This window comes from Prinia subflava, chromosome 5, assembly GCF_021018805.1.
Source record: "Prinia subflava isolate CZ2003 ecotype Zambia chromosome 5, Cam_Psub_1.2, whole genome shotgun sequence".
Taxonomy (NCBI): domain Eukaryota; kingdom Metazoa; phylum Chordata; class Aves; order Passeriformes; family Cisticolidae; genus Prinia; species Prinia subflava.
The window spans coordinates 56,990,620-57,016,394 of record NC_086251.1 but is presented as its reverse complement, the minus strand read 5'-3'; the positions used below and the strand labels follow the sequence as shown (position 1 = coordinate 57,016,394).

Sequence of the window (25,775 nt, the reverse complement as noted above, 5' to 3'; positions counted from 1 at the left end):
CAAAAAATAACCAACCAATGACAACAACCAGGAAGTTTGTTTTCTCATCGTAAATAATGAACTCATTGAAATCTGTAGGAAGAAATTTAGAACTACTTGAAAAAGTTTGGGGGGGGCAAAAAAACCCAAAAACCACCCTGTAACCACAGTAAATGTCTGATTTACAGTACTTGAAACTCAAAATGTTTTCCTAATGTCCACGGGGCAGAACACACAGCAGGTGTATGAAATTCCCCTGGTCTGGTATTTTGAAACTAAGCTGCTTTATTATGCCTAATAAGCAATGCTGATGTCCTTTCTTAAACCAAACTGAAACACAGTATTTCATTCCTATGAAAAATATTTAAGAACGCATTGCTGGTACAAAAACTTCTGGATTTACAGCTTTCACGTAAAAACTTTGAAAATTCTAATTCTAGTTAGTTTTTTTAAGTAAATTTTACCTTTATTCTGAGCATAATTCTGTACCTCCAACTGGAGGAGAACCTACTCAGGCCCTGGCATTTTCAATGATAACTTCAAAGCTTGTCTCAACTTCAGCAAAAAGATGGGCAAAAAATAAACTGAAAATCTCTCTTTTGGATTAGAATACAAATACAGTCCCTCTTGTAACATCCTTCAACACAATGATCAGCCCTTGCTTTATTAAAATGTTACCACAAAACACACCAGCCAGAGTAACCCAAACATTAAACTCATCTTCCTTCACCTTTCAAGTACTGAACCTAATACAGCAATCCTTAATCAGGCAAAGCTCTAATATAATCAAATGAGAATTATTTCTGAGCATCACAAAAACTGGTCCTAACTCTGAAACACAAGGAAAACTCTTACAATGTGGGGACTGATCCTACACTTCTTCAGATTTTGGGCCTCTCAAGCCTAGGAGAACTCCACAGATAGGATCAGGTTGTATGTTGATTTGATTTCTACCCACTGTTTCAAAGGTCTAAAAACCAGAAACAAAAATATCATTAAAAAAAAAAATATAAAGATCAGCTTTCCTCTGACTCCACTCTTTGCTACAGCATGGATAGACAAAATATTCTTAAATGGTATCAGCTGCTAAAGCAGTCAAGTTATAAATCAAACCAAAAAAATCCTACTTGAAACTTACAGCCTAAAACACAAACCACTAGAAAATGCAAATAACATCCCACCAAAAAGGAAACCCTAACACCTTATCCTTTGTTTATGCAGGAAAATGTCACAATTAGTCACTCAAAACTATATTTCAGAAAACACACCTTTTAACTATATAGAAACTATAATAAAAATGTTCTTATTTTTACAGACCTGTCCAGCTTGAAGAGCGTTACCTTCATTACATCCACAAGATGAGTATTTCTCCAAGATGAATGTGAAATTTCCATCAATACAGCACTCCAAATAACAACCCTCCTTTTAACCTGAGTGTTTACTGAAGGTAAGTTTAGAAGTCCAGCACTAGCCTATAGTCTAATTCACTTGTCTGACAAGTGAATTATGTTCATAACTGGTTGGTGATTAACACTAAGCAATCCAACTCAGACAAACAGCACAGCAAATCATTCTTTTCAAACTGCCAATCGCTGAGGTCAAAACGTTCATGCTTTTAAGTCAAATTACAATCAACTTCCTCCCCACCCATTCTATTATTTCTTATTCATGCATTGAGAAGAGCATGGAAGCCGCTTCACCAAAAATCATGGGTCTCTTGGAAGAACCTACACTATTTAAAGATCAAACTATTTAAAAACCAAAAGAGGGAAAGGGCTTCTTGATTTTTAAAAACAAAACAAAGGAAAAAAAAAAACAACCAAAAAAACCCTAACTAAACAAAACCCAATCAAATTTAGCTTCTCCTTTGATTTGTTTTAGATACTTCCCTTTATTCCCTCATCATTTTATCCTTTACAGTGTCCCTCATCATTTTATCCTTTACGGTGTCCCTCAACTAAAGCACCTTCAGGATCAAGAAAAACATTTGTTTTCTACTCCACATTTTTTTCAGAAGTATGCAGAATAATATAGCAACACTTCAAATTACAAGCAATTCAAAGGGCTCAGTTCTGGTCTCTGAGGAAATGCTAGGTTTAGATTTTAAAACTGTAGTTGTTAAAAAAAAAGTAGGAAGAAATTAAAACAATACTGCTGAGTTGGAATTCACGCTAGAGCCCCTCTTTATCTTTCCAAACTACATTGATGTAATCAACTATTTCCCAACAAAATATCATCAGCCTCCTTGAAATACCACTCCTGACAGCAGTAACAGCACAGGGAAGAGAACATTTTGGAAGGATTTGGAAGAGCTGGAGTTTTTGGTGGCAGACTCTTGCAGGTTTGTGCTTACCCAGCCCGGATCCTCAGGGCAGCCGTGACCGGGGAGCCACGGCCATGGCCCGGCACAGGAGGCGGCTCCGAGCTCCTCCTGCCTCCAGCTCCACTCCAGTTTTCCTGGATAAACACGGCCGGTCCTTTCATCATCTGCATAATCCCAGCCTCGCTGATTGCTGCGCTGTAATACCAGTGAGTTTTCTTGACTGAATTATGGCCACGTAGAACATGACCGGGGGTGTGCCACACGAGATGATTAAGCAGCAAAATACGACAAGGCATGAGTTATATTATTGATGTTCCTATCTAGAAACGAGGGGTTTGTGCAGCCAATAGCAGCTGTGCACAAAGCCAGCTCCTCCACTCTGACTCGCTTTCAAAATAAAAGCGACTATTTCTTTTGAGCAATTTTACTCTTTGGTTGCTTCAACACTGAGCTGTATTTCAGCAGTTTACAAATTGCTTCCTATTACAAACTCCACCTTGAGACAGCGTTGGAGGAAACTCTTAAAAAGGCAGTCTCGAATTACAAGCCTTTATTGTCAAGAAACAAGTGTATAACCATTTTTCAACAAGATATATTGAACAGCAATTCACTGATACAACATTTCATATTTTTAAGAATAGATAAATATATATCAAATCTCCATACATTTCAGATTTACCAGCACACTGTTTCATGTTTCCAAACTTATTAAAAAATGAATAAAAAGCAAATTTTAAGGAGTTCATATAAAATAATGAAACATCCAGGAAACCTTATTTAACCTTATTTTGCTTTCCTTTTTTGTTTTTTTTTTTGGATGTATGAATATGTAGCATATGACAATAACTTGCTGGATGCTACACAACCAAATTAGCACAGAATAAACACTGAAAGCCCACACAGATGAATTTTTTGATGCCATGAAAGATCACTTCACAGTGTAGGGATGTGTTCAATATTCCCTAAGACAAGGCATTTGCTACTGAACTCCTTTCAGCTGACAATGAGCATCTTCAATGCATGTGGTATCAGCCCTGTAAACAAAAGAGGGGAGAACGGGCAGGCAAAGATAGCTGTGCTCAGTCAGGAAGTGAGAAAATAGAAGAGCTTAAGCAGGATCCCAGTTTAAAATTATTTTAACTCTGTGGCCTTTCTTTAACCTGGTGAGGCTTGCTAAAATGTGCTAAGGAAAGGAAAAAGATCTGGTGAAACAACAAAATGAACTATGGATTTCAGTTCATTTTTACAACCCTAAGAGCACACTACTCTCAAGAAAAAAAATTTATTAATTTTGCATAATAAAATCAGGAATTACTGCATTATATTAAAGCAACGAATAATTAATTTTAAAATTGTATTCCTAAAAAAATAGAATCTGGTTGAAAAGCAAAAGACTTCATGCACAAAATGAACCAATGAAGCTCCAGTCTGGATACTTGAATTTCACTAGGCACTTCATCACCTCTAATCAAGACTTTTTAAAATGTCTGTGATTGTCTCATTTTTGAAAAGAAAAACAGAAATAATTCAATCAGATTTGTTTCTATTAAAATAAAATTAGAGCAATCTTTCAGTTACTTAGCTGTAATAAAAGCAGTGAATCTTAAAGAGTTAGCATAATGTCGTATGTAATTTTAATCTTGTTTTTCCTCAAACCTGACAATAATAATTCTTTTTAAAGACTGTCATTTTTATGGTGTATTACTCACAAGATACCAGTGTAAAAGAACGCTGAGAAATAAAAAGAGTCAGATTAAAAGCATCCATTAATTCTAAATGCCCAACTGGAGACATCCTGATTTTTCTGGATGTTTACTTAGCTCTGTGTGATATTCAGGACTAGTTCCCACCAAGTTCACTTGCATTTTGAGTCATCATCCATTCTGTAAATCATCACCTCGTGTGGTGATTTACAGAATGGAATTTACAGAATTTACAGAATCACCACCTCGTGTGGCTGAGCAGCAAAAAGAGCAAGTGAGCAGTTCCCAACCCAAGATACAAAGAGCAGAGGAAACAACAGAGGCTAACACCTCCAAGCAAACGTCCCACTAGTCTAACTCATGAAAGCCTCACTTTTCTTCCCAAATTCCTTCCTGCCTTTCCAACAACTTTCACAGCTTCAAAAGTGGGAAAAGCTGGGGTCTTAGAGCTGTAGATTTAGGAAACTGCAAGATGGAAGAGGCTACCAAAGCAGGTAGTTTAACCTAAATGAAAACAGTCGCTAAGCTATCCTACAGAAGTAAGCCTCCACAAATTAATCTGGTAACATGCTCAATTACAACATAACTTCCCAAATCAAGAGCCGTGACTTTTAGGAAGCTCACAGAGAATTTATCATCCATTTAAACAGCTCTTTCCACCACAGACTTTTCCTCACTATTAAAACCACATGGCTCCTGCTTTAGCTGACAGCATCAGTTCTTCTATTTAACCTGTATTTCCTCCCCAAAAGACACTGTGACCATATCTGCCCACGAGCCTTTTAATAACTACTCAAAATTATTTTTTTAAATTGTATTGCATAAGGTTTTCCATTATTTAATGGGTCTACATCTTTCTTATCCTCCTACAGCTCCTGCAAGTTTGGCCATGATGCATCCTCATGTTGATCTTACCAAAACCCAGCCAGATCTAACAGCGATGCCTCTGTCACACCTCAGAGGAAACAAATCACCCTCATCTGCTCCCTGAGGATGACACACATACACCCTGGTTAATAGCACATGCATTTATGCCTGGTCATTCTTAATTATCATAAACCAATGTAGCTGTTACACACAGTAATCTTCTGCTGTCTCAGAACTCAGCCAATTTTGGGCTGAGTTCAAAGACAAGGCAAAAAGCTGACCTAGGGCACAAATGCCACCCCTGACAAACAGCAAGGGACCAGCAGGGGAGTCCTAAGCACCATTTCATGTGGGTAAACACGCATTCTTTCAGAAATATATTTTTATAAACTCTGAAAAACACCCTTGAAACTCAAGAATCTGTATACAGCAATTTTAGCCACATTACTGTATAGTACAGTAGTAAAAACAAAAAGTAATCAAACAACAAATAATATATTTATGAAAACTGAAAACTTCTTTCTCTCAAAAGCAGACAAGATAGATCAACAGAGACTCTATGAAAAATCTCTTGTCATTTCTTTGCCTCACTTTAAAACGGAATAGTATCTTTTTTCTTTCATATAATTTTGACAGTCTCCTAGGTTTTAGTTAAATTTGTCTACAATGAAACGATCATTTCCAGAGTAAGTAGCCATGGAAAACTCCATTTTTGATTTAGATTCAAACAAGAGATTGTCATTCATTTGAATATTATTTTTTGGCTCAACGTGAACTTTGAGACATGCTGAAAAGATAATATTTTTCCCTGGTTTCTATAGCACCTGCTAGAAGCTTCAGGCACACAAAATCAAACCTATTCCAAAAGTACAAAACATTAATCACCTCTTTTGACATTTTGCACATTAAGTATCAAACGTGCTCTACTGGAAATGCTTTGTTACTCACACTTTGTGCAAACCTCTGCTTCAGAAGTAAAACTATCTCCCTTGAAGTTAACTATTTAATAGTCTGGCACAGAGATCCTCTCATCATAAAAGGAACCCCAACTAGAAATTAAAAGTTCATCCTCCCTGTTAAATCAGCTCCCCTGGTCCTGAGCAATAGATTCCTTGGGCCTTTCTCTATGTTTACTCCAGCTGCACAACACCTTCACACTACTTCTATCTCCCCTCTCCATCCTTAAAAGAGAAAATAACAAAAAAGATGCTGGGACACTTCATTTCATGTGTCCCACACAGCATCTCACAGGCCAGAAATGAAGTGGTTAAAGAGTCTTTAAACTCTGCCTCAGCAACAAGGTGAGAAACCAGGGCAGCTGCCAGGACTATCCAACCTGCAGAGGAGGCTTGTGAAGAAAACCTTCCCTCTTGGATCATGCATGAAGCTCTACACACACCCAGCAGAAAGCCAGGCCCAGTCCTACCACCTCACTGATGATGCTTATGGTCTTCTTATGGTGCTCCCAAAGGCTGCAGCACAAAATAAACCCTTCAGGTAAATTTTCATTGTGTTACAGCTTAGCAAAACGTTAATAAAACACTGAGCTTTCTGAAAACTTCAGAAAACAACACTCCACAGCTTTCAGCTTCACTTACATAACCATGATCAGAAACAGTATTGCTCCTGTTAAAAATGAAGTTCAAAATGTTGCATAAACTGACATAATTTAAAAAAAAAATGTAAGACAGGTGGGAAGAGAAAGTAGGGCTTGGGGTTGGATTTCTTTTGCCCTCCCATCAAGATTAGCAAAATATTTGTAGCTGAACTCTTTTTTTTTTAAATTCAACACAAACAGCAGATCACATCCAGACAGTAAGTACCTTTTTAAACTGCAAGTCCTCTGTCATATTTGTCCCACTAATTCTTCCAGTCGTTAAATGTCTCTTTTTTTAGGCAAACCTACTAAACAGCTTCTTAATATTTTCAAGTAGTTTTGGTCCAGGTAGCATCTGCCAACCTCTGAGCTACATTTAGCATCCTCCCACAGTTGAAGCCTAACAGACTTCTCTATTGAGACTTAAATCAGCAGCCTCTTTGTCTCCATGCAACTGCTCTTTTACTGAAAATGGTATGGCAGCACAGAGAGCACAATATGAATTTAAGCAGTGAAGCTGGGAGAAAAACTTCTTGTTGTCTGAAAGGAAGAGAAAAAGTGAAATCCCACTTACTTCCTCACTGGAAAAAACCAAATGCAGGCCCTCCCTCCCTGCAGCCATATGGATGGCATCACAGTGGCAACTGCAGGTGGCAAAAGAGACATTTCAGTGCTCAGAATCACTCACTGCTCTGTCAGGCAGTTCCCATCCAGGGAATGGATCAGATGGAATCATTTCTAAGGGCCTGTACCAAACAATGTTTTACATAGTAGCTTTTTCTTCTACAAAGGAAATCTCTACTCGTGTAAATAACATTCCCTGCAATTTACATCTCCTCACAGGATTCTCCTAAATTTTAGAAATACAGTATACTGAAATTCCACACCAACTTTTTTTTTCTGTTTAGTATTAGATGCATGTGGGTTTTTTCAGTGTTATGCATGTTGTTGTAAGAACAAACATTAGGACTCATGAGCCAGATTTACTTAACATTGCTCATCATCTTGTTTCTTCTAAAATATGAAACCAGGAATATTTCTGTTCAACATCAACTACTTAAAACAAAACAAAAAATAGAAATACTTGTGGATTTTGAACCCACGCCTGCTATGCAGTGTGGTTTCAATAACAAAAGACTGAGCTATGCAAGCCTGCCGTTTGACATGATTATTATCCTCATTCCCCAAACACCTTATAAAATCAGATTATTTATCACTAGGTGAAATGACAAATCCATCATCCCCTAACAAACAGTACCTAATACCTTTATTAGACAAACACACACACCTGACCTTTGACAACTTGTTTCATTTAAAAAAAGATTTTTTTCAGGAGTTTTTCTCCTTCCATTACTTTAAGGAAGCAATCCCACAGAAGCCCTTTGTGCAATCTTCAGCAAAACCAGCACCCCAAAGTGCTAAAGCCACCCTAAACAATCCCAGGACATGCTCATTTCTCCCAGGACAGACTTCAAGACAAGTGTGTGGATGCACACACCCCCTACTTGAACCCAAGGTTAAATTTGCTCATTTTAGTGCATCCACTCACTCGCAAGTAGTCAGTGCTAAAACATGTGCACTCCAGTTTCTGCCTTAGTCATGCACACAAAGGTAAACATTTTGAAGTTCAATTCAACTTCACACAAGAACAATAAAACAGAAAATAAATCAATTCTTTTTGCTTAACACTGTAGGAGATGTCTAAGATTAGCCAAGTAGGAAATTTCATCTTTAATTTTATCTTATTTCTAGAGATGAAATACTACAAAACCTCCTTGCTATTTATTTTTGTTAATTCCATAGGCATGAAAATATGAGAAGTGTTTAATTTTTTTACTAGTCATTTCTTTTATCTGTTATTTGCCAAGATCTATCAATCTGACCTCAGAAGTAAATTTAATCTTCCCAAACTTTATAACTTTAGATACCATCTTTCACACTATTTTCTCTCCAATTCCAAAGATTTAGTTCTGCAGGAGATAAAGTGGATTAAAGACATATTGAGGATTATAGATTATGCAGTTAGAACAAACACAGGCAAGTATTTCAAATAGCTGACCCTACAGAAAGGAATCACATTCTGTTCTCAAGATGATATATAAAAATAGAAAGCACATTCCACTAGGAAAATATTTACTTAATAATTTATCATTTAAGAACTACTACTGTACAAATGGAAGTACAAAAGACAGCATATTGAACTTTGTGTGAAGATACATATGTAATGATGACAACACATCTTCAATTTCAATTGTGATTGGATTTACAAAGTTTACTCTATTCCAGCATGAATCACACTTCAGTTTTCCCTGAAAGTCCTACGTTTAAAACAGAGTCCAATTTTTTTGGATAGAAGAGGCTGACACACTCAGTGCTGCCAAAAAGTCTAGAAATAAAAGCATAAAAATCTCCAAGTATCCAACTGGAAAGAAATGCCAGTGAGATGTAAGAATCAATTTAGTCCAGACATTAATAACTTCCTTAATGATATAATGATTAAAATAGCATATAGATAACATCTTCTGAGGATATTAAATAAAGAACTTTGAGTAGCAGTAAAGTCAGAAATAATAAAAGGAACCTAAGCAAATTCCTTACAAAGGCAGAAAATAATGTGAAATTCAGTTTGGAAAAACACCAGCTAACACATCTGGGAAAAAAAAATATATAATCCTAAATATACATATTCAATATGGGCAAGAAACCTGGGAAACAACAATGCAGAAAAACTGCATTAAATAAAAATGCAGCATGAGAAAAAGAAAAGAAAAAAAAAAAAAAAAAAAAGAGGGAGGGAGTGTCTGTCCAGGCACTGACTCTAGGAATGGGGTGAAGGCTGAGTTACTTCCCTTTCACCCATTTCTCAACTCTCCCAAAAGGAAGCACACATGGGTGGCTGCTCTATTCCACTCCTTGTTGCAGCTCTGAACACGAGATAGGTGCTCTTCCTTCAGACAGTTAAAACTGCATGGGCAAAAAATACCACCAAGTACTGAGTGATTTAGCTTAAAAGACTGACTGTAATGAAAAATAGTCTGTAAATTATTTATTGTATATGATGTGATGTTTTAGAGCTTTTTGTTATATTTGATATATCAGAGCTCTTTAATCCAGAGGTATAATACTTCTCCAAAAGCAAATCAACATGAAAATATGCCCATTTCCAAACCATTTGCTTTTTATTGACCATGAAGTTTTGGCACATTTCACCACAACTGAAATCACTTTGAAGATTTTGGCTCTCAAATGAATTTTTGCCATAGTGCAATGCCTACTCATGTTGGGAACAACTGTACAAAACAAGAGAAGAAAAACCAATGTTGCATTTGTGTCAAATGAGGTCGCCTTAGAATCTATATGAAGGGCATGGCAATCCTCCTCTTTGCAAAGTCCTTAATTAATAAAATTTCCACAAGAGGAATAATTGTTCCTTACCAAGCAAGAAATAAGAGAAACTTGCTTAGAGATACTCAAAACCTGCTTCTAGCCATTTACTTCTTTTTTCTAGGTATTATGGCATTCTTTCATTAGGAGAATATCCTAAAAACTTAAGAAAAATACTTTTACATTGCTAATGGAAATTAGAATCTCCCCAATTCCCTTACACTCAATCATATACAGAAGCTTCTGAGCTTCAGCTCATAAGCATATACAGAAATTCTAAGCATATTTGGGTTTTGTAGATTGTTTTTCCTGCTGTGAGGGTGGGGATGCTCCCTTCAGGAGTGTTAATTGGAAGATTCTGTCGCACTTGAAATTATGGGATACCTGAACCAAAGCTTAAACTTGGCCCATGAAGCAAAAGCTCCAAATGCTGTTTGTTTATTGAACTTGACTGTGCACATTCTGGATGTGGTAGTTTAGAGGCAAACAGGAGAATAAAAGAACAGGAAGAGGAACAGACTTGTGCTGAGAAATTCAACACATTTCTCTTGCCACTGGAATTTCCTACTGTTAAAGAGAGACAAAAATATTAAAATAGAGATTCTGACAAGATCATCAACTCTGTGGCTGCCATTTAAGGAAAAGAGAGAATCTTTTTTATTTATTCTTTGGGACACTTGTTTGTTCTTCCTAAAATTAAAGAATAGTGAGAAATTTCACTCTGTGACCTGGAATTTCACAGTTAATAGGAGGATGAAGTAAACATAACCTCAAGTACTTTGTTCCTCTCTCTTTCCTTGCCACAATTCCCGCTGACTCATGGCAATGAAGTGTTTAAGATTTTTCCAGGAGCCTTTTCACTGCCTGGCTTATGCCTAACCCACAGTATAGAACTCATTTTCTCATTTCTCTAATATTAATACTCACACCAGCTCTTTTTACTTGTGACTACAGAGATTTAATCTCACAGCTCAGATCATAGTCTAAAATAATTTACAGCAACGGACACATCTTCTGATATTATGGCATCCAAAATACAGGCTAACAACCACCCTGGAATGCTGACTTCTTCTTGAAGGTCATCTAAAAAGTCCTTCATCCCAACCCTCTCCCACATATATAATGGATATGCTCCCACATCTTCATCATCCAACTACATCACATCACTTTTCCAAGAACCAAGCCCAGGTGCCAGAACTGTAGTCATGGCCCCATCACTTAAGGCACACAATTTTGGAGCTGCTCTTGTTAGAGGGACTAAGAACCACTTATTTCCATCAGCCTTCCTAGCCCTAGAAATAGAAACTGAAGCAGCATCCAGTCCTGAGTAAAATACTTGTTCAAGTCTGGGTATAGTCAAAAACAAATACAAATTTTTACTAAGATTCTCTGTTAAAGACAAACCACAGCAGTGGCTATTTTTCTCTCTCTCTTTGCCTCACCTTTTCATCCTTTCTGCACTTTTTGACGATGAACAGAAATTTCAACCACTGCAGTTTCTTAGGACCAGTAAAGAAGGAGGTTTTGTTTCCTAGTAAACAGGAGGGGAGGGAAAAGCAAGAAATACTCACGAGAGTACATTGTGGAGAAAGGAAAAGGAAAATTATTGCATGAATAATAGATCCGAAAGACTGTCTTGCAGCAAGGTCTGATTACTGCAACAGAGGCAGGATGGAGCTGGCATGTTCTTCCCAGGGTGGATCTCCATCCTGACAGGTCTAGTCTTGCCTCCAGAAGTGCACACAAACAACCACTGTAACACATGGATGGAGCCAAAGACGAGCAGACTAATTTTTTTTCTGTATAAATAGAGCTTTTATTATATTGAGTTTGTCGGTAACCTCTGCAACCCCCTCCACCTGGAGTGCTTTTACCACGTGTTTTATCACCCTCTTCTGGAAAAATATGTTATTGTATCCGTCAGAGGGTGCAGGAAGAAAAAAAGTGGGAGTGAGGAAGGCAGTGATAAGGAACAAGCGAAGAAAACAGGAGAAGTATGGGCTGGGTGGAATAAAGGGAAAGTGAAGGAGAACCAAGATGACACAGAACCACCTCAACTTCTTCAAAAAGCTATCCCAAATATGTTATTTGAAAACATCAAGAGAGCAAGCTGCCAAATTTACTCTCCCTTGGTAACACTGACAATATTCAACCAGTAAGTTTTGTACTCTACAGCTATTCAAGCACTGTCTCAGCTGTAATCATCATCTTTTGAATTTTTGTTTATACATAGTTGAGAAAACATATTGTCTATAAACAGTTTTGAACAGTTAACCTTATATGAAATCAGAAAACACTAACTAGACTTTCTAATTTATACAGAGAGTGCATATAACATTCTGTGTCCTGCTGTTGGAATGTGAAAGTGGAGAGCACATGAGCAAAACTTGCCAAGAAAACCAATGGAAGTTTGTGTTCACAATACATCCTACCGAGTAACATAAAGGAAAAATAGGAATATTTAATTCCTCTAAAATCTGAAATCATCCTTCCCTCAGTTTCTGACTACCCACAAATTTAACTTGCACTAGATTTCCCCTGTAGCATCATCCATATGACAAAAGCAGTGAAAGCAATAAACAAATTTGCTACCACCTGCACTGTAAAACTTGAAAATCCAAGTTAAGTACAATAATGTAAAAAAAAAAAAAAAAAAAAGCCAAGGAAGTCATAATAATATTTAACTCATGACACTGCAAAGAAGCATAGAAATCCCCAACAACAAAAGCACAACTCAGACTAGGTAGTTGTACCACAAGGACTATGAAAAAATACATCACATACAATGTATCCCTAAAACTTCCTGAAAACCTTCCAGGAATCCCACAGAAAACCACAGACCACATCCAACACAAACTACAGTTACTTCTTAACGACACAACTTTTTTTCTGATACTCCTCAAAGAGCTAGAAACTCCCTAACAATTCTAATGACAGATCTCCTTAATCTTATGATAAAAGAACACCCAAAGAAATGCTTCCCCCATTACCCACACTACAATTATGTCCAGCCACCCTTTACAACGAAAAGCATAAAATGGATAACCATCCAACTTACATTTATTTCATTGTTTTGATCAAAATCTGACAGCAAAGAACTTCTCTAGAAGACACACAATTTCAACTTATTCTTCCTGACGGTATCTGATTAATCAGAATAAAAATTGCTGTAACTGAGTAATTTCTCATATCTCCTGCTGGGGGTCAAGTTCTAAAACTGATACTTTTAACCAGCAGGGGCACACAGGTATCAGCATTTACTCATCACCCCCAGATACCACTGATGGTTTACCTCAACTTCTGCAAAACACCATCAAGTAAGGACAGCTGAATCTTCAACTCATGTTTTGCAGGAGATGCACCTTCTCCAATTCACAGAAAAATCGTCAGAAATACCCTAATTACGCACAAACTTCTATAATCATCACAGCAGACTGCTTGTCTCCACATCTCTTGTAACTCACTCAGTTCTGAAGTACAACATTAAGGTATCAGAACAAGCTCTTCAGCTCAGGGAACACAAGAAGGTGCTGTTTCAGAAGAGCTGGCACCGTGTCCAACCATGTACAACAGACTTTACAGCAATCTGATATTCTAATTTTTCTTTTAGGAAGCTACCCAGAAATGTTCCATTTCACTTTTGTGCTTTCTGCCCATTTAACCAGACACAGCAACTCTGCTGTATTATTTTCCCTCTCTGCCCCAGACTCTTGCAGATGCTACAGGAAGAACCTTGCACTTCACACACAAGGAAAACACTACAGGTTAAGAATCTGTCATACATATTGGAAAAGAAGAAGAGTGGTAAAAATCAATAAAGAGAATAAATACAAAATCATGATCCTTTTGTATAAAATGTATTAAAATGTTAAACTGTTTTAAAATAAAATCTTAAATACTTTGTTTTCAAGGAAAAAAAAACCCAAAAAAGTTGTGACCTGAAAAATAAATTTCCTACAGGAAATTCAAAAAAAATTGACACGTGTATAATTTTGAAAATGTATATAGTCTTAGATTTGTTTGATATAACAATTTAAAAAAATACTGGTGAAAAGCCTTCTATTACTGTGGATCATTATTACTCCTGATCAAACTGATTCCCCTTCAGTCTGACTGCAAGACTTCGGTGAAAACAGACAAAATTTTCAACCAAGTGCAACAACTAAGGGCAGAGAAGTATTTTACACTGATTCTTTGGACAGCTGCCTTATCTCTTGAAACGCTTGATAAAAATCCTCAGGCTGTAGCTGCACAATTTTTTACTTCAAGCAGAAAACCACAGACACAGAAACTATCAACCCTACATAAATATACCCCAGCATTTCAGATCTGCTGAATTAACTGTTTGAGAGGACACGGGATCAAGCACATCACTAAAATCAGGAGGAGTGGAAGGTTTCTAACAAGCTGTTTTGCACTGTGGCCCCACAGACACTTCTCTCAGCAGATGAGAGGCCGCACTTGGCTTAAGGACTTCTCAAAGAAGTTTTGCCACCAGAAAATCCCTCCTGTCACTGCACCTGCAATGACACCAGGGAGGTTTTAAAGGAAAAGGAACACTGCTGTATCCAACTGAAAGAAGATTCTAGTATTTTTGTTATAGATTTGCCTTAACCTCTTGTGAAGCAAAGTGAGCCCATTTGCTGATATTTGTGAGTTATACCATTACCAAAATTACAGTAATCCATAAATACCCACCCTACCAAAACTTCCTGAACTCTCCAAGTCCTCTCCTCTGTTAGTAAGGATTTTTGCCTGATTGAGCCAAAGAAACAGTAATAACTTGAATGAAAAAACTGTAGGTGAAAGGAAGTTACCCTGAACCTAAAAATAGTTGTGTGTCCTCCTCCCACTCCTCAGAAAGCATTAATGAAAGTGCTCTTTTCTCAGGGAGGCAGTAGCTTACAATGGATGAATGTGAAAGGACTGCTGCCTTACTATAAAGCTCTACCAATGAACAGAAGCAAAAGTTCATTTTAAAAACAGAAGAGAAAATTAAATAAACTCAAACCCTAAACTTTGTATACAACGTTAATTATATCTATAGCTTATTTATATACACAGATATATTATACACATGCAATATACACAAACACAGATTTTATAAATACACACATAATTCCACAGATATGGAAAATGTTCACAACACTAAAGCTCCATAACATAATCAATTATAAAGGCAGCACTATACTTCAAGAATCATGTGCACTATATAGAAATAATAGCTTGGCTGAATCAGAACTTGTACCTGTTGAAGGTACTTCAGGAAAGGAATATAAAGGAGGTACTTACTACAGAAACAGGAGGTTTTATTACAGACTCACAGGGTTACACTTGGGCACAGAAAAGAAAATGGCAATATTATTAGAGAGGTAAGTATTACTGGGAAATGTTATAAAGACATATTGTACAAACACAGACTGAAACCAGAAGTTTTTCATGATGATGGCCAGGTTGGATGGGGCTTTGAGCATCCTGGTCTGTGGGAGGTGTCCCTGTCCATGCCAGGGGCTTGGAACCAGGTGATCTTTAAGGTCCCTTCCAACCATTCTGTAACTCTGTGATTCTATGATAAAATCTAAACATCCTGCAGAAAATTATCAAGATTTAAGACTCCATCTTGTGAAGAGTACAGAAATACATTTTACATAATTACAACTTAGTTCACTTTAAAAGTTATTGAAAAGAAAAAAGAAAAGGAAAAGGTGGGAATCATCATCACTATACACTTCCAGGAACCAGACTGAGAAATTCTAGAAGTATAACAATTACACTGGAGGCTTCAAAAGCAAAGCAAAACAAAACAAAGTCACCTTCCCCCCCAAAAATAAAAAATAATCCACCACCACTCTGCCCATAGGAAAACTGCCAGTCCTAGACAGACTCAGAAATGAATACAGAGAACTGACAAAACATTGGAAGATCAGGAGTAAGCTGACAGAATTCCTCACCAACTGCACTTTCACTCATACACTGTTCAGATAAGAGGGTATTTCTTTTACTTAACCTGCCCATTCTCTGTAAATGTTGCCCTATAAAACTACAGTCCCAATGGGGGAGACAGCAATAAGCAACCAAAAAAATTAGTAATTAGTGTATTACCCTTTCTAAACACCATCAAATGCTTTTTGGAAACAACCAGAAACCTTTAAGATTATTAGAAAAAATATTTTCCAATATTGCTACAATCAACAGATGTAAACAGACTATAAAGAAAGTTAAATGCATACTCAAAAACTAACTGACAAGAGCACCAAGAAAGTGAAAAGATTATTACTTATGACTAGAACATCATACATACTAAAAAAAAAAAAAAAAATTGGCTAAGTCCTTCCTTTAGAAAGTGTGGCCCTGTTCCCAAATCTTACACAGAGATGTCCTATTATGTCCAGATTTATATCAAACAGAATGGGCATAAAATTCCTAGAAGTAATTTCAAGATTCATCCCTGATTATGTACATGCAGCTCAAACCAAGTTCTAGTGTTTCTTTCATGCAATAAATTAGGAGCCCTAAGATCTATTTCTAATTCTGTAAATAAAGCTGAATTTTATTTTGGGAATTCATAACCACTCTGACCCTAAATTCCTGTTTATAAATGAGAAGAAAGCATTTAGCTTAGCGATTTTATTAACAGTTTACTGATATTTGTATATCTAGTATCTGTAAAACATACCAAATTCCCCAAATGAAAAGCAGCACAGACAAGATAATCAGGCAGCTCCCATGGAAGCCAAGAGAAAACAGAAGCTCTGTCTTTCTTCTTCTCCAGCTCAAATCATAACTGTTTCCCATATGAAGAGTTTTAGGTGGTATCTATAGGTCTGAAAAGGCCAGACTTTTTTATGACAAAGGAATATTTCAAAAATGAAAAAGTAACTGCATTTGAACAAAAAAGGTGCATATCTTGTAGTTCTCAGTCAAGAGTATTTTCAAATTCTTAGGGGTTTTTTACTATTTAGGAACTTCAGCATTTGATCTATAGATAAGATTCATAAGAAAAGCTTATAATAATATCTCAGCTATAGGGAAATAATTTAATGATCAAAAGCAAATAGCAAGTAGAAAGAGATTTTTCCCTTTCTGACTATGCAATGCTCTTTTGTTGCCACTACACCAATTCTTTAATACCATGGAAACTATCTGATAAATGTATTAGAAGCTCAATAAATTTCATAATATTGAGGTAGCAAAATAATTGGTACTGTTGACAGAGAACTTCTGCTCTGAGTGCTTATTTTAAGGAGGAAAAATCATCTAAAAATAAAAATCATACTTGGAATTTTTTTCACCAGAAATATACAACAGTTGCAGAGAACATGAAAGTAACCTTCACTAATTTTATTAAATCATTGGAAAATGTAGAAGGATGACAGGAAAAGAACCCACACCTTGAATTACAAAAATGGGATACACATGATTTAACAATTAAGTCTTGCTTTTGGATGGTTTGCTTTGCCTAACTTCTGTATTTGTAATGAAGGCAAGGGGAGTAGGAATAATGCTGTGAGCTACATGCAATTTTTCTGTGCAATTTCTCACGATGCTAAATGTGCATTTATAAGACACATGATGTTTTCAATCATCTCTATTTATGTTTTCATCCTCTGAACACTCCCCTACCTCTACAGACACCGGGCAGAAACATAAACGAACTCCCCCTCCCCCTTTTGCAGGTAATACTGAAATTGCTCTGTTTTCACATGTCCAGCACTACAATGCACTCTTTTTCCAGCCAAATGCTTTCTAACGTTGCACTCCTGCTGATCCACCTCTAGAGACTTCTAAGTAAAAAGAGCAGCTATAGAAAATGAAAGCAAAATAGCCCTCCAATAAATAATACACCTATCCAATGCAGCTACAATCCTATTTTCCTCTACAGAACAAGCACAGATTTAAGGCACACCACAAACCTGGTTAGCAAACCTGGGAGGGAATTTAAGGCACATAGATGGAATTCCTCAATACCAAAAAAAAAGGGCTCATCACCAGGACTGCTCTGCCACAAGCCAGTTACCTAAGGCACCTGTCAGCCTGGGTGATACCAGCAGCCTCTTCAAAGTAAAACCAAAATCCATCATGCACTGCAAGATACACCAGGGAAAAGCATGCAACCTTCAAAAAAAAAGCATGTGAGAAACATACAGAAGAGCACACACAGGCAAAATGCAATTGTGTCACAACTCCCATGTGCACTTCCCATCCCATTCCTCTACACTCGAAACAAAGGAGAAAAACACTGGGTTTGAAGTGTTATATTGGACAATAGTCAGATTTTAAAACATAATTTCAAAACAGATTAAGTCATAAGGCAAGAAATAAAAATATAATGATATCATCTAAAAATTTAAGTCTTTACTCTAGGCAAACAGCAGTTTCTTGACTTGGGCCTTTTGAAAGCCTGAACTCAGACCAACAGAGCCTCAGAAAGAACACCTTGGTTTCCATATACATTAAATGTTTGTTTACAAACTGATACCATACACACATTTTTTAAAAAAAATACAAGAGTAACAACTTCATTTCTCTATACTTTTTTTTTCTGAAATAAGCAACACTGAAAATTCCAGTTGTTTCTATTCCATTTCCTAAATAGCAGCTTAACCTTCAGACTTGTACACAGCATCAAAACATAGCATCTCTCCTATTTTTCTTTACCAAAATATTTTTATTACCAAATGAACAACAAGAAGGCTGGCTTATCTATCTGTTTTTGCAATACAGGCGTGTATGCTCACAGAAGGCAACAGACTGCATTAAAACACTACCAAAACAAGCCATTTCACTGTATGTGACTCTGCCCCTAGGGAAAGCAAGGAGAACAGATAAGATGTGACAGATGTGTAGTCACATCACTTAATACACTACTGGAAGGTGCTCAGATCATTATGGTGACAGGCAGAGTATAAAAACTTGCAAGGAATGGACCAAGCAGTTACCCAGTTTTCTGCATACATGATTCTTGTAATCACAGAAGATACTGAAGGCCATAAAGTGCTGTTTGAGATAAGGCAGCCTGCCAATGTCAATACGCAATATATCCATAAAAAAAAAAAAAGCAAACACACAAAACAGAAGGGAGCATAGCATGTATGTTCGTGTAAGCAAAACTCCTCCATCATGCATATGAAATACATCTGATGAATATGAATCTGAGGTCTGTCCTCTAAAAATTTCCCATACTGAAACATTTCTGAAAAGGTTTAATTAAACTTGAAATTTACCTAAACCAGGAAGCTTATCAACTGTACATCTCCAAACTAAGTTCAGTCTTCTGAGACCTTAGAAAGCTATTTTGCTGGTATCTCTTCTCTATTTCAGTTTAAAAGACAAAATTTTCCAGGATAAAACTGGAAATCATATGGGTACTGGACAGAAGTAATAGGACTGGTGACTTGGTGGAAGGCAAGTGTAAATCTGAGTTAAAACATAATCGAGACTTGCATGAAATTTGAAAGAAAAGTATGAAAAACACAGGAGAAAATCACTTCCTTGCTTCTTGCAGACTTAACAATCCTGAATATTACAAATACTAATGTAGGTCAAAAATATTTCCAAACAGCAGCATGATTTTTAGCTGCCAGTGTCCCTTCAGCAGGGACCAAAAGCTTTGCTGTTTAGAGAGATTGTTAGGCCCAAATCCCACAAATTAATCTGCACAGGTAGATCCCTGCACCTCTGGGAATCCGCATTAAGGCAAAGAGGGAAAACTAACTCCCAGGATCAGATTCTTCATTTGAAGCTGGACCACCGTAACTCATTATGACACTAATCATAAATGTCTCACGAACACTCTCTGCTGCCCATCTGCTTGTTTTATCTTATTATAGTTTTACATCTCAATCCTCAGGACTGGCTGCAGTAGTCAAATGAACCACCTTGCCACGCTTGTGTTTCTGCAAGGTGAGGTTCTCACTGTTTTACTTACTTATGCTTGTGCCCATGCCTGATTTACTCAATGGGACTACAGAATGGAGTGAAATAATTACAACATCAACTTCTTCATTTGTACAAACACAAATCTCAATGTTTTCCACTAATCCCATTGTTTAAGCCAAAGGATAAACTCCAGTCACCTTCCAAAGCACAACAACTGGTATGAAATAACCTGCATATCAGAAATTACCTGAAAAGGTGTAAAACTGAGCTTGAAAATTATTTCAAAGAAGCATTTGCTTCTTTATCATATTGTCACAAAACAACAAAAGAGTTCAACAACAAAGAGAAAAAAAAATTTAGAATAATAGAATAACCTGAATTGAAAGAAACCCATGGGATCATTCAAGTCCAACTCCTGGTCCCTGCACAGCATCACCCAAAGAATCACAAATAATATTCACTGCACAATACAAAGTCAAATCCAGTGGCACCAATCAACCCCAAACTGAGAAATACTGAACAAAAGTCACCACCAGGCAGTGCAGGGGGACTGGGTGCACCTTTCATCGACTCAGGATATTCCATTTGTGCACTCTTACAGAGAGCCACAGAAAGAAGCCCACAATATTTTAATGATAAAAATTCCACTGGAACTAATCCTAGAATCCTACTGATAATTAAATTTAAAGACACACATTAAGGTGAGAGATTTTAGGGGGAGTGAGGGTTTGGGGTTTTTTTTGCAACTACTGTATCCTTATGAAGTGGGGTTGAGAACTAACCAAAGTGCAGTTCCATGTTTATTACATATTTCAATGCTCTGATTAACCACTTTGTCAAACAAGGTAAATGAGAGAATGTGGGGAATATACTTGCCCAAAAAGGAAGAAAAGGGACAGATACAGTATTAAACCTAATAAACTTCCTATCTTCCAGGATTATCAGCACCAGCCATGCCTATTTTCACTACTTATAGCAGAAATGAAGAATAGCAATGAAAAAAATATACAGAAGTAAATAAACCATTTGAGAAGTCAGTGTTGAAGACTTGTGAAAGGCGAGTTCCTCACCTTTCCTTCCTCACCAGACATTCTGAGAGGTGCTTCTGATCCCTGGATTTGTACCAAAGTTCAGTGACAACTAGAATTCAGGGGAAGTATTCAAGGTATCACAGAGATATTGGCATCCTTTTAAATGCTGGATCACATTTTCCCTTTTCAAATTAGAGGTCAAACCTGCCAGCAGAAAACTCAACCAGCACTGGGATATGCAAGATCTCAAAACAGTAGGGACTTGCCTAAGACCAAGCTGGCAGCACCTTTCCCCTTGGGAGGCTGCAGCTCATGGGACCTTTCCATTTCAAAACCCAGCAGAAGGCAGGACCTGGGAGCTATCCATGCACAAATGGTATGAGAGGGGATCCCTGCTCCTCTCTTGCTGTAGGGCTGCAGTTTTCACCACTATCACAGGGTACAGATCCACACACCAAGGAAAGATACTAAAAACCAGTTTCCTTCTGCTCACAAGTCCATTTACCCTTACCAAAATTATTGCTGATTTATGTCAGCTGCTGAGGATTCACAAACCAGAACACTCTTGCACAAAGCCTGAGAGCCTTGAAAATTCAAGTCATGGTATGGGTTAACATCAGCATTTAAAACTTTCAAAAGTATTGCAAACAATTACCACACCCTCAAGTCGCAGATAAAATATTTTGTAGAGCTTAAATACATATATATATCTGGCATGAAACATTTCTCAATGCTGGCAAAATTTCCCTACAATTCCTGACGATAGAATACTTTGATTTTAGAAGTTGGTTGTAGAGCAAAAATTGTTTTATTTATTAAAAACGGTGTTTGATCTTACCTTTTAGCAGAGGCAGGGGAGTTAACTCGATAGGCTTGCCCTGAGACCTAAACTGGGAGGAGCTTTGTGACCTCTTCTGTCTGGCTTTTCTGACGGACTTCCGAGAAAATCCGTCTACTTTATCCACTGATGGAGGAGTAGTTGGTGCTGAGGACATATCCCTACTGAAGGAAAGCACATGTTAAAAATGTGTTCCAAATGAGTGAAAGGGGTAAAGATTAACCTAAATTTTCCAAATATCTTCTTCCTGCGTTACTCTCCTGTTGACAACTCATGCAGATAAACTGTTAAGAGATCTAACCCATCTTATGGATGGAATAAACTCAATGGAACTTAATTATTAGTGTAGTAATTCCTCTTGCTTACTTTTTTATCTGTGTCTCCCATTTGCCCAAAATTTCAAGCCTAATGCTGACATCACTGCATTCAGAACTTGGTCAAACAGAACTTCATACACCTGTGGACCTGACTGTAGCTTTAAATGATGCATTCTTTGAGATGAAGTCATTTCAATTTACTCTGCTAAAGAATGGGTACACAAAAAGGTACAGACGGTTTTTTGGCATTAAGGTCACCCAATGCACAGGACAAAAAGCACAGGGCAGAACAAAAATTCCATTCACTTGCCACACCTACATACAAGATTCTGTAGAAATTTAAGAAAGTGTAGTAAAAAGCACTGCTGTGTTTCACAATTCCACTAACACTGAGAAATTGTACATATTACTTCTTTATTCTCCATTTCAGAAATACTCAGTTATTTTCCTGAGAGTTCCTTTACACGTAGTTATTCCATGTCCTGGCATTTCTGGAGGACTGGCAGAGTGGTAGCTGTAACTGCTCTAAGGGCATGAGACACACAAGGTTTGCAGGGAGAGGCAGAGAGCCAAAAAAAAGCTTCTGCAAGCAAAAGTTTGTTTGTTTCCCAACTTCAGCTGGCCTAAGCACCAGGCATTGCTTCTTCCTACAAAACCTGCCTCGGTGGTACTCGTGCAGCTGATTCTGTACCACTTGCAAACACTGAATTAATGCATCCAGCTATTTTATTTACCAGTCTGCTCCTGTCTGTTAAAAAGGCCCATCAGAGCTTGATGAAATCCATGAGTAATACTCAAGGGAGAGGAGACAGGAGGAATTCAGGCCTACATGCTACAGGCAGCTCGGTGCACAGTTAACTCCACCAGCATGTGCAGCTCCACTGAAATCTGCATTAATGCCACAACCATTACCGAGGGCAGCTCTGGTGATTTCGGCCAGGACAGACAGACACCCGTGCAAAGTCAAGCGTTTGCAGGATCAGGGGCTCAGAACGTGTCCTTGGAAAGCATTACTCATCCTCAATGTCTGTGACTTCAATTACCAAAGTGACCCGTGTGCCACAAGAAGTTGATTCCACAACATACAGAACACTTTCGAGTACTTATTATTTTTATTGAAATATCTGGTTACTCCTGTGCTTCATAGATTAAATCCACTGAAACAGGCATTATTTGGGTTTGTCTTTTGTAAGAAATGCTTTCGAAAGCGTGATTTGTTGCAACAGTGTAAACAAGCTCCCAAAGATAAGAACTATTTAATGCAAAATTACATATAGGTGCACTGAATCTATCAAAAATGGAGTATAAACTCCATAGCTTCTTCAAGGAAGCATGTGCAGCACCCAGAAGCTGAACTGTGCAGCTGGCATCACAATAATGAAAAAAACCCCTCAGTCCATCTTTTTGATTTCTCCTGAGGTATTCTTTCACTACCAGCTTAGGCTTTCTAAATATAATATGCTATCAGCAACATGAACCCATACCTTAAACTGGTCTTGTTTATCATCCGGGCAAATAAATAAAAAAATAAAAAAAAGCCACCATCACCAGGGCATTCAGGCCCCAGCCAAGATTAATAAATAAAAAAGTAAGATAAACTGGAAGAGAATGGCCTGTACTTTAGTAACCCTCTTCCAAGATTTCAACAGTCCGCCAAAAAAGCACACAAAGTTACCTGTTACATAAACCAAATTCTGAAAATATCAGCAAAAATATATTCCCTAAACCTGAATCGGTTTGGCCCCATCTCGTGTCATCAGAAAGCTTCTCCTCGTCATCACGTGCATCATTAAAGTGTAACCATCCCTGCAGAAATGTTTGCACGCTCTCTCCAAATTAAATCACGAAAAATAATAATAATAATAATGGACAGCGACTAAAGTAGATCACTTAAACTGCAGGATCATTGTGTCAGCAAGGAGCTTTACTGACACTTCTCTGCTGTAAATTTAGTAACAGTTTCCCTAACCTGCTTTATAAATTATTAAAATCTAATTCTAATTCAACAAGACTACATCCAGCCTAACAACCTTACAGTAAACACTGATCTTTTTTTTCGTCTCTCCAAATGAACATTCGCTGCCCTGCATACGCTATCACAGGGAAATACTCTGTTTCCACCAACAGTGGGGGGGAGGGGGGGCGGGGGGAATAAAGCCCGAGATTATTTATTGTGTGCGAGGGGGAAAGCTGCAAACCCGGCCACCGCTCCCTGCTTCCTCCGCTCGATTCCCCGAGTATTTTGGTAAATACGAAGCCACGCTCATCAGATCCGCCGATCCCGGGGGTGGGGGGGGTGGGGGGGAAGTGAAAATACCGACGGATATCGGCGGGGAATGGAGCAGAGGCGCAATTATCCGCTCCCGGCTGTCATTTCCAGACGGGATCTCCGCAGCTGGAACATGTCCTCCCGCAGCCCCCCGCGCCTCCTCCCGCACCGCCGGGCCGCCGATGGAGTTACCTTGGCGCTCCCGGTAGAGAAGCCGGAGACGGAGGGAGGCGGCGGCGGCCTTGGCGGAGCGCGGCCGATGCCTGGCGGCGGCGGCGGCCCGAGTGCGGTTCTCGCCGGGCTCGGTCGCTGCCGCGGCGGCGCAGGAGCCCTGTAGGCCTCGGCCTCGGCGGCGGCGGCAGCGCGGCCTCCCCGGCGCAGGGCGGCGTCGGCGGCGGGTTCAGGCGCGGGCGGCTCCGCTCAGTCCCGTGCACTCCCCGCTGCCTGCGGTGCTGCTGCCTCTTCACATTCCCGGAGAAGGGCCCTGCGAGGCGGGAGGGAGCCGAGCCGAGCCGAGCCGAGGGGGAGCGGCGGGCGCGGGGGGGTGCAGTGCCGGGCAGGGCGGGGAGCGCTGCTGTTCCGCCGGCGGCTGGCGCGGGGGAGAGCGAGCGGGGGGTCCCGGTGGGCGTCGGGGGTCTCGCTCCTATTGTGGCTCTCAGCGGGCTCCGGCCATGGCACTCGCTCGCACGCACTCGCTCTCGCTCACAACCGAGCGCGCTGCTGCCACCGCCCCCCGCCCGCGGACCGCCCCCGACCGCCCACCGGAGCCGCCGCCGGGACGCGCCGCCTCAGTGGCGCCCGGAGCCGCCTTGGCCGCCGGGACCGCCGGGAAAGGGCCGCCCCCTCCCCCGGCAGCGCGGCAGCCCTCGCCTCTCCGCAGCCCTCGGCCGGGCGAGCGGCGGGGCCCGCCGGCTGAGCAGCGAAACCCGGAGCTGCTGAGGGGAAACCGCGCTCAGGCTGAGGTAAAGCCCCGTCGGAGCCTCTCGGGGGGCACCGAGCGCTTCCCGGGGCGGGCTGCGGGCGAGGGGCCGCGCTGGGTGCAGCCGGAGGGACCCACCCGGCCGTCCCCTCCTGTGGGGAGCAGCGGCTGCAGCCCTCGCTCTTCTCCGCTGCAGCTCTGCACCCTTGGGCTTCTTAGCCCAGTGAGTGATCTCTGTCTGCATCCCTTTTTTTTTTTTTTTCCTCAAATATATCTAAATATACTTGGAACCAGGGAGCAGCACAACGGCTGCTTGTAGATAGGATGGTTAAATAGCATAAATTTTGTGTAAATTTATCTACCCGATGGCTTGGTGTTTGCTGGTTTTGGTTTGTTTTTGTTGGGGTTTTTTCCCCAAAATGCATCTATCTGATGGCTACAGGGTAACTGGGCGAGCACACGAGTCCTGTGAGGAGCAGCTGAGGGGGCTGGGGATGTTTGGTCTGGAGAAGGGGAGGCTCAGGGGTGATTTTAGAGCTCTGCAACTCCCTGGAAGGAGGTTGTAGCCAGGGGTTCAGTCTCTCCTCTTTCAGACGACAAGTGACAGAAATGAAGGGACACAGTAGGGAATGTCCGGGAACATCCCTGCTGAGCCAGGGGAGGTTTAGG

General features: G+C 39.4%; 2 protein-coding genes across 5 annotated transcripts in view; one reads left to right on the top strand and one right to left on the bottom strand.

Moving 5' to 3' along the window:
* PPP2R5E (protein phosphatase 2 regulatory subunit B'epsilon) overlaps window positions 1-24,515 on the bottom strand; it is a 70,387-nt gene extending 45,872 nt beyond the window's left edge. Inside the window, exons 1-2 of one of the 4 annotated variants that reach the window (XM_063399540.1) lie at window positions 24,380-24,515; window positions 21,602-21,762 (exon numbers count right to left, since the gene is read on the bottom strand). In XM_063399540.1, coding sequence (XP_063255610.1) covers window positions 21,602-21,758 — 157 coding nt within the window. In that variant the 5' untranslated portion in view covers window positions 21,759-21,762; window positions 24,380-24,515. Of the gene's footprint in view, window positions 1-1,296; window positions 1,435-2,332; window positions 2,588-21,601; window positions 21,766-24,379 lie in introns of those variants that run through there. The other 3 variants (XM_063399539.1, XM_063399541.1, XM_063399543.1) reach the window with 3 other exon arrangements.
* LOC134551493 (collagen alpha-1(I) chain-like) lies at window positions 23,251-25,126 on the top strand. The gene is made up of 3 exons (XM_063399154.1): window positions 23,251-23,337; window positions 24,101-24,163; window positions 24,299-25,126. The coding sequence occupies exons 1-3, from the start codon at window positions 23,251-23,253 to the stop codon at window positions 25,124-25,126; spliced, it is 978 nt and encodes a 325-aa protein (XP_063255224.1).
* The last annotated feature ends 649 nt before the right edge of the window (window positions 25,127-25,775 follow it).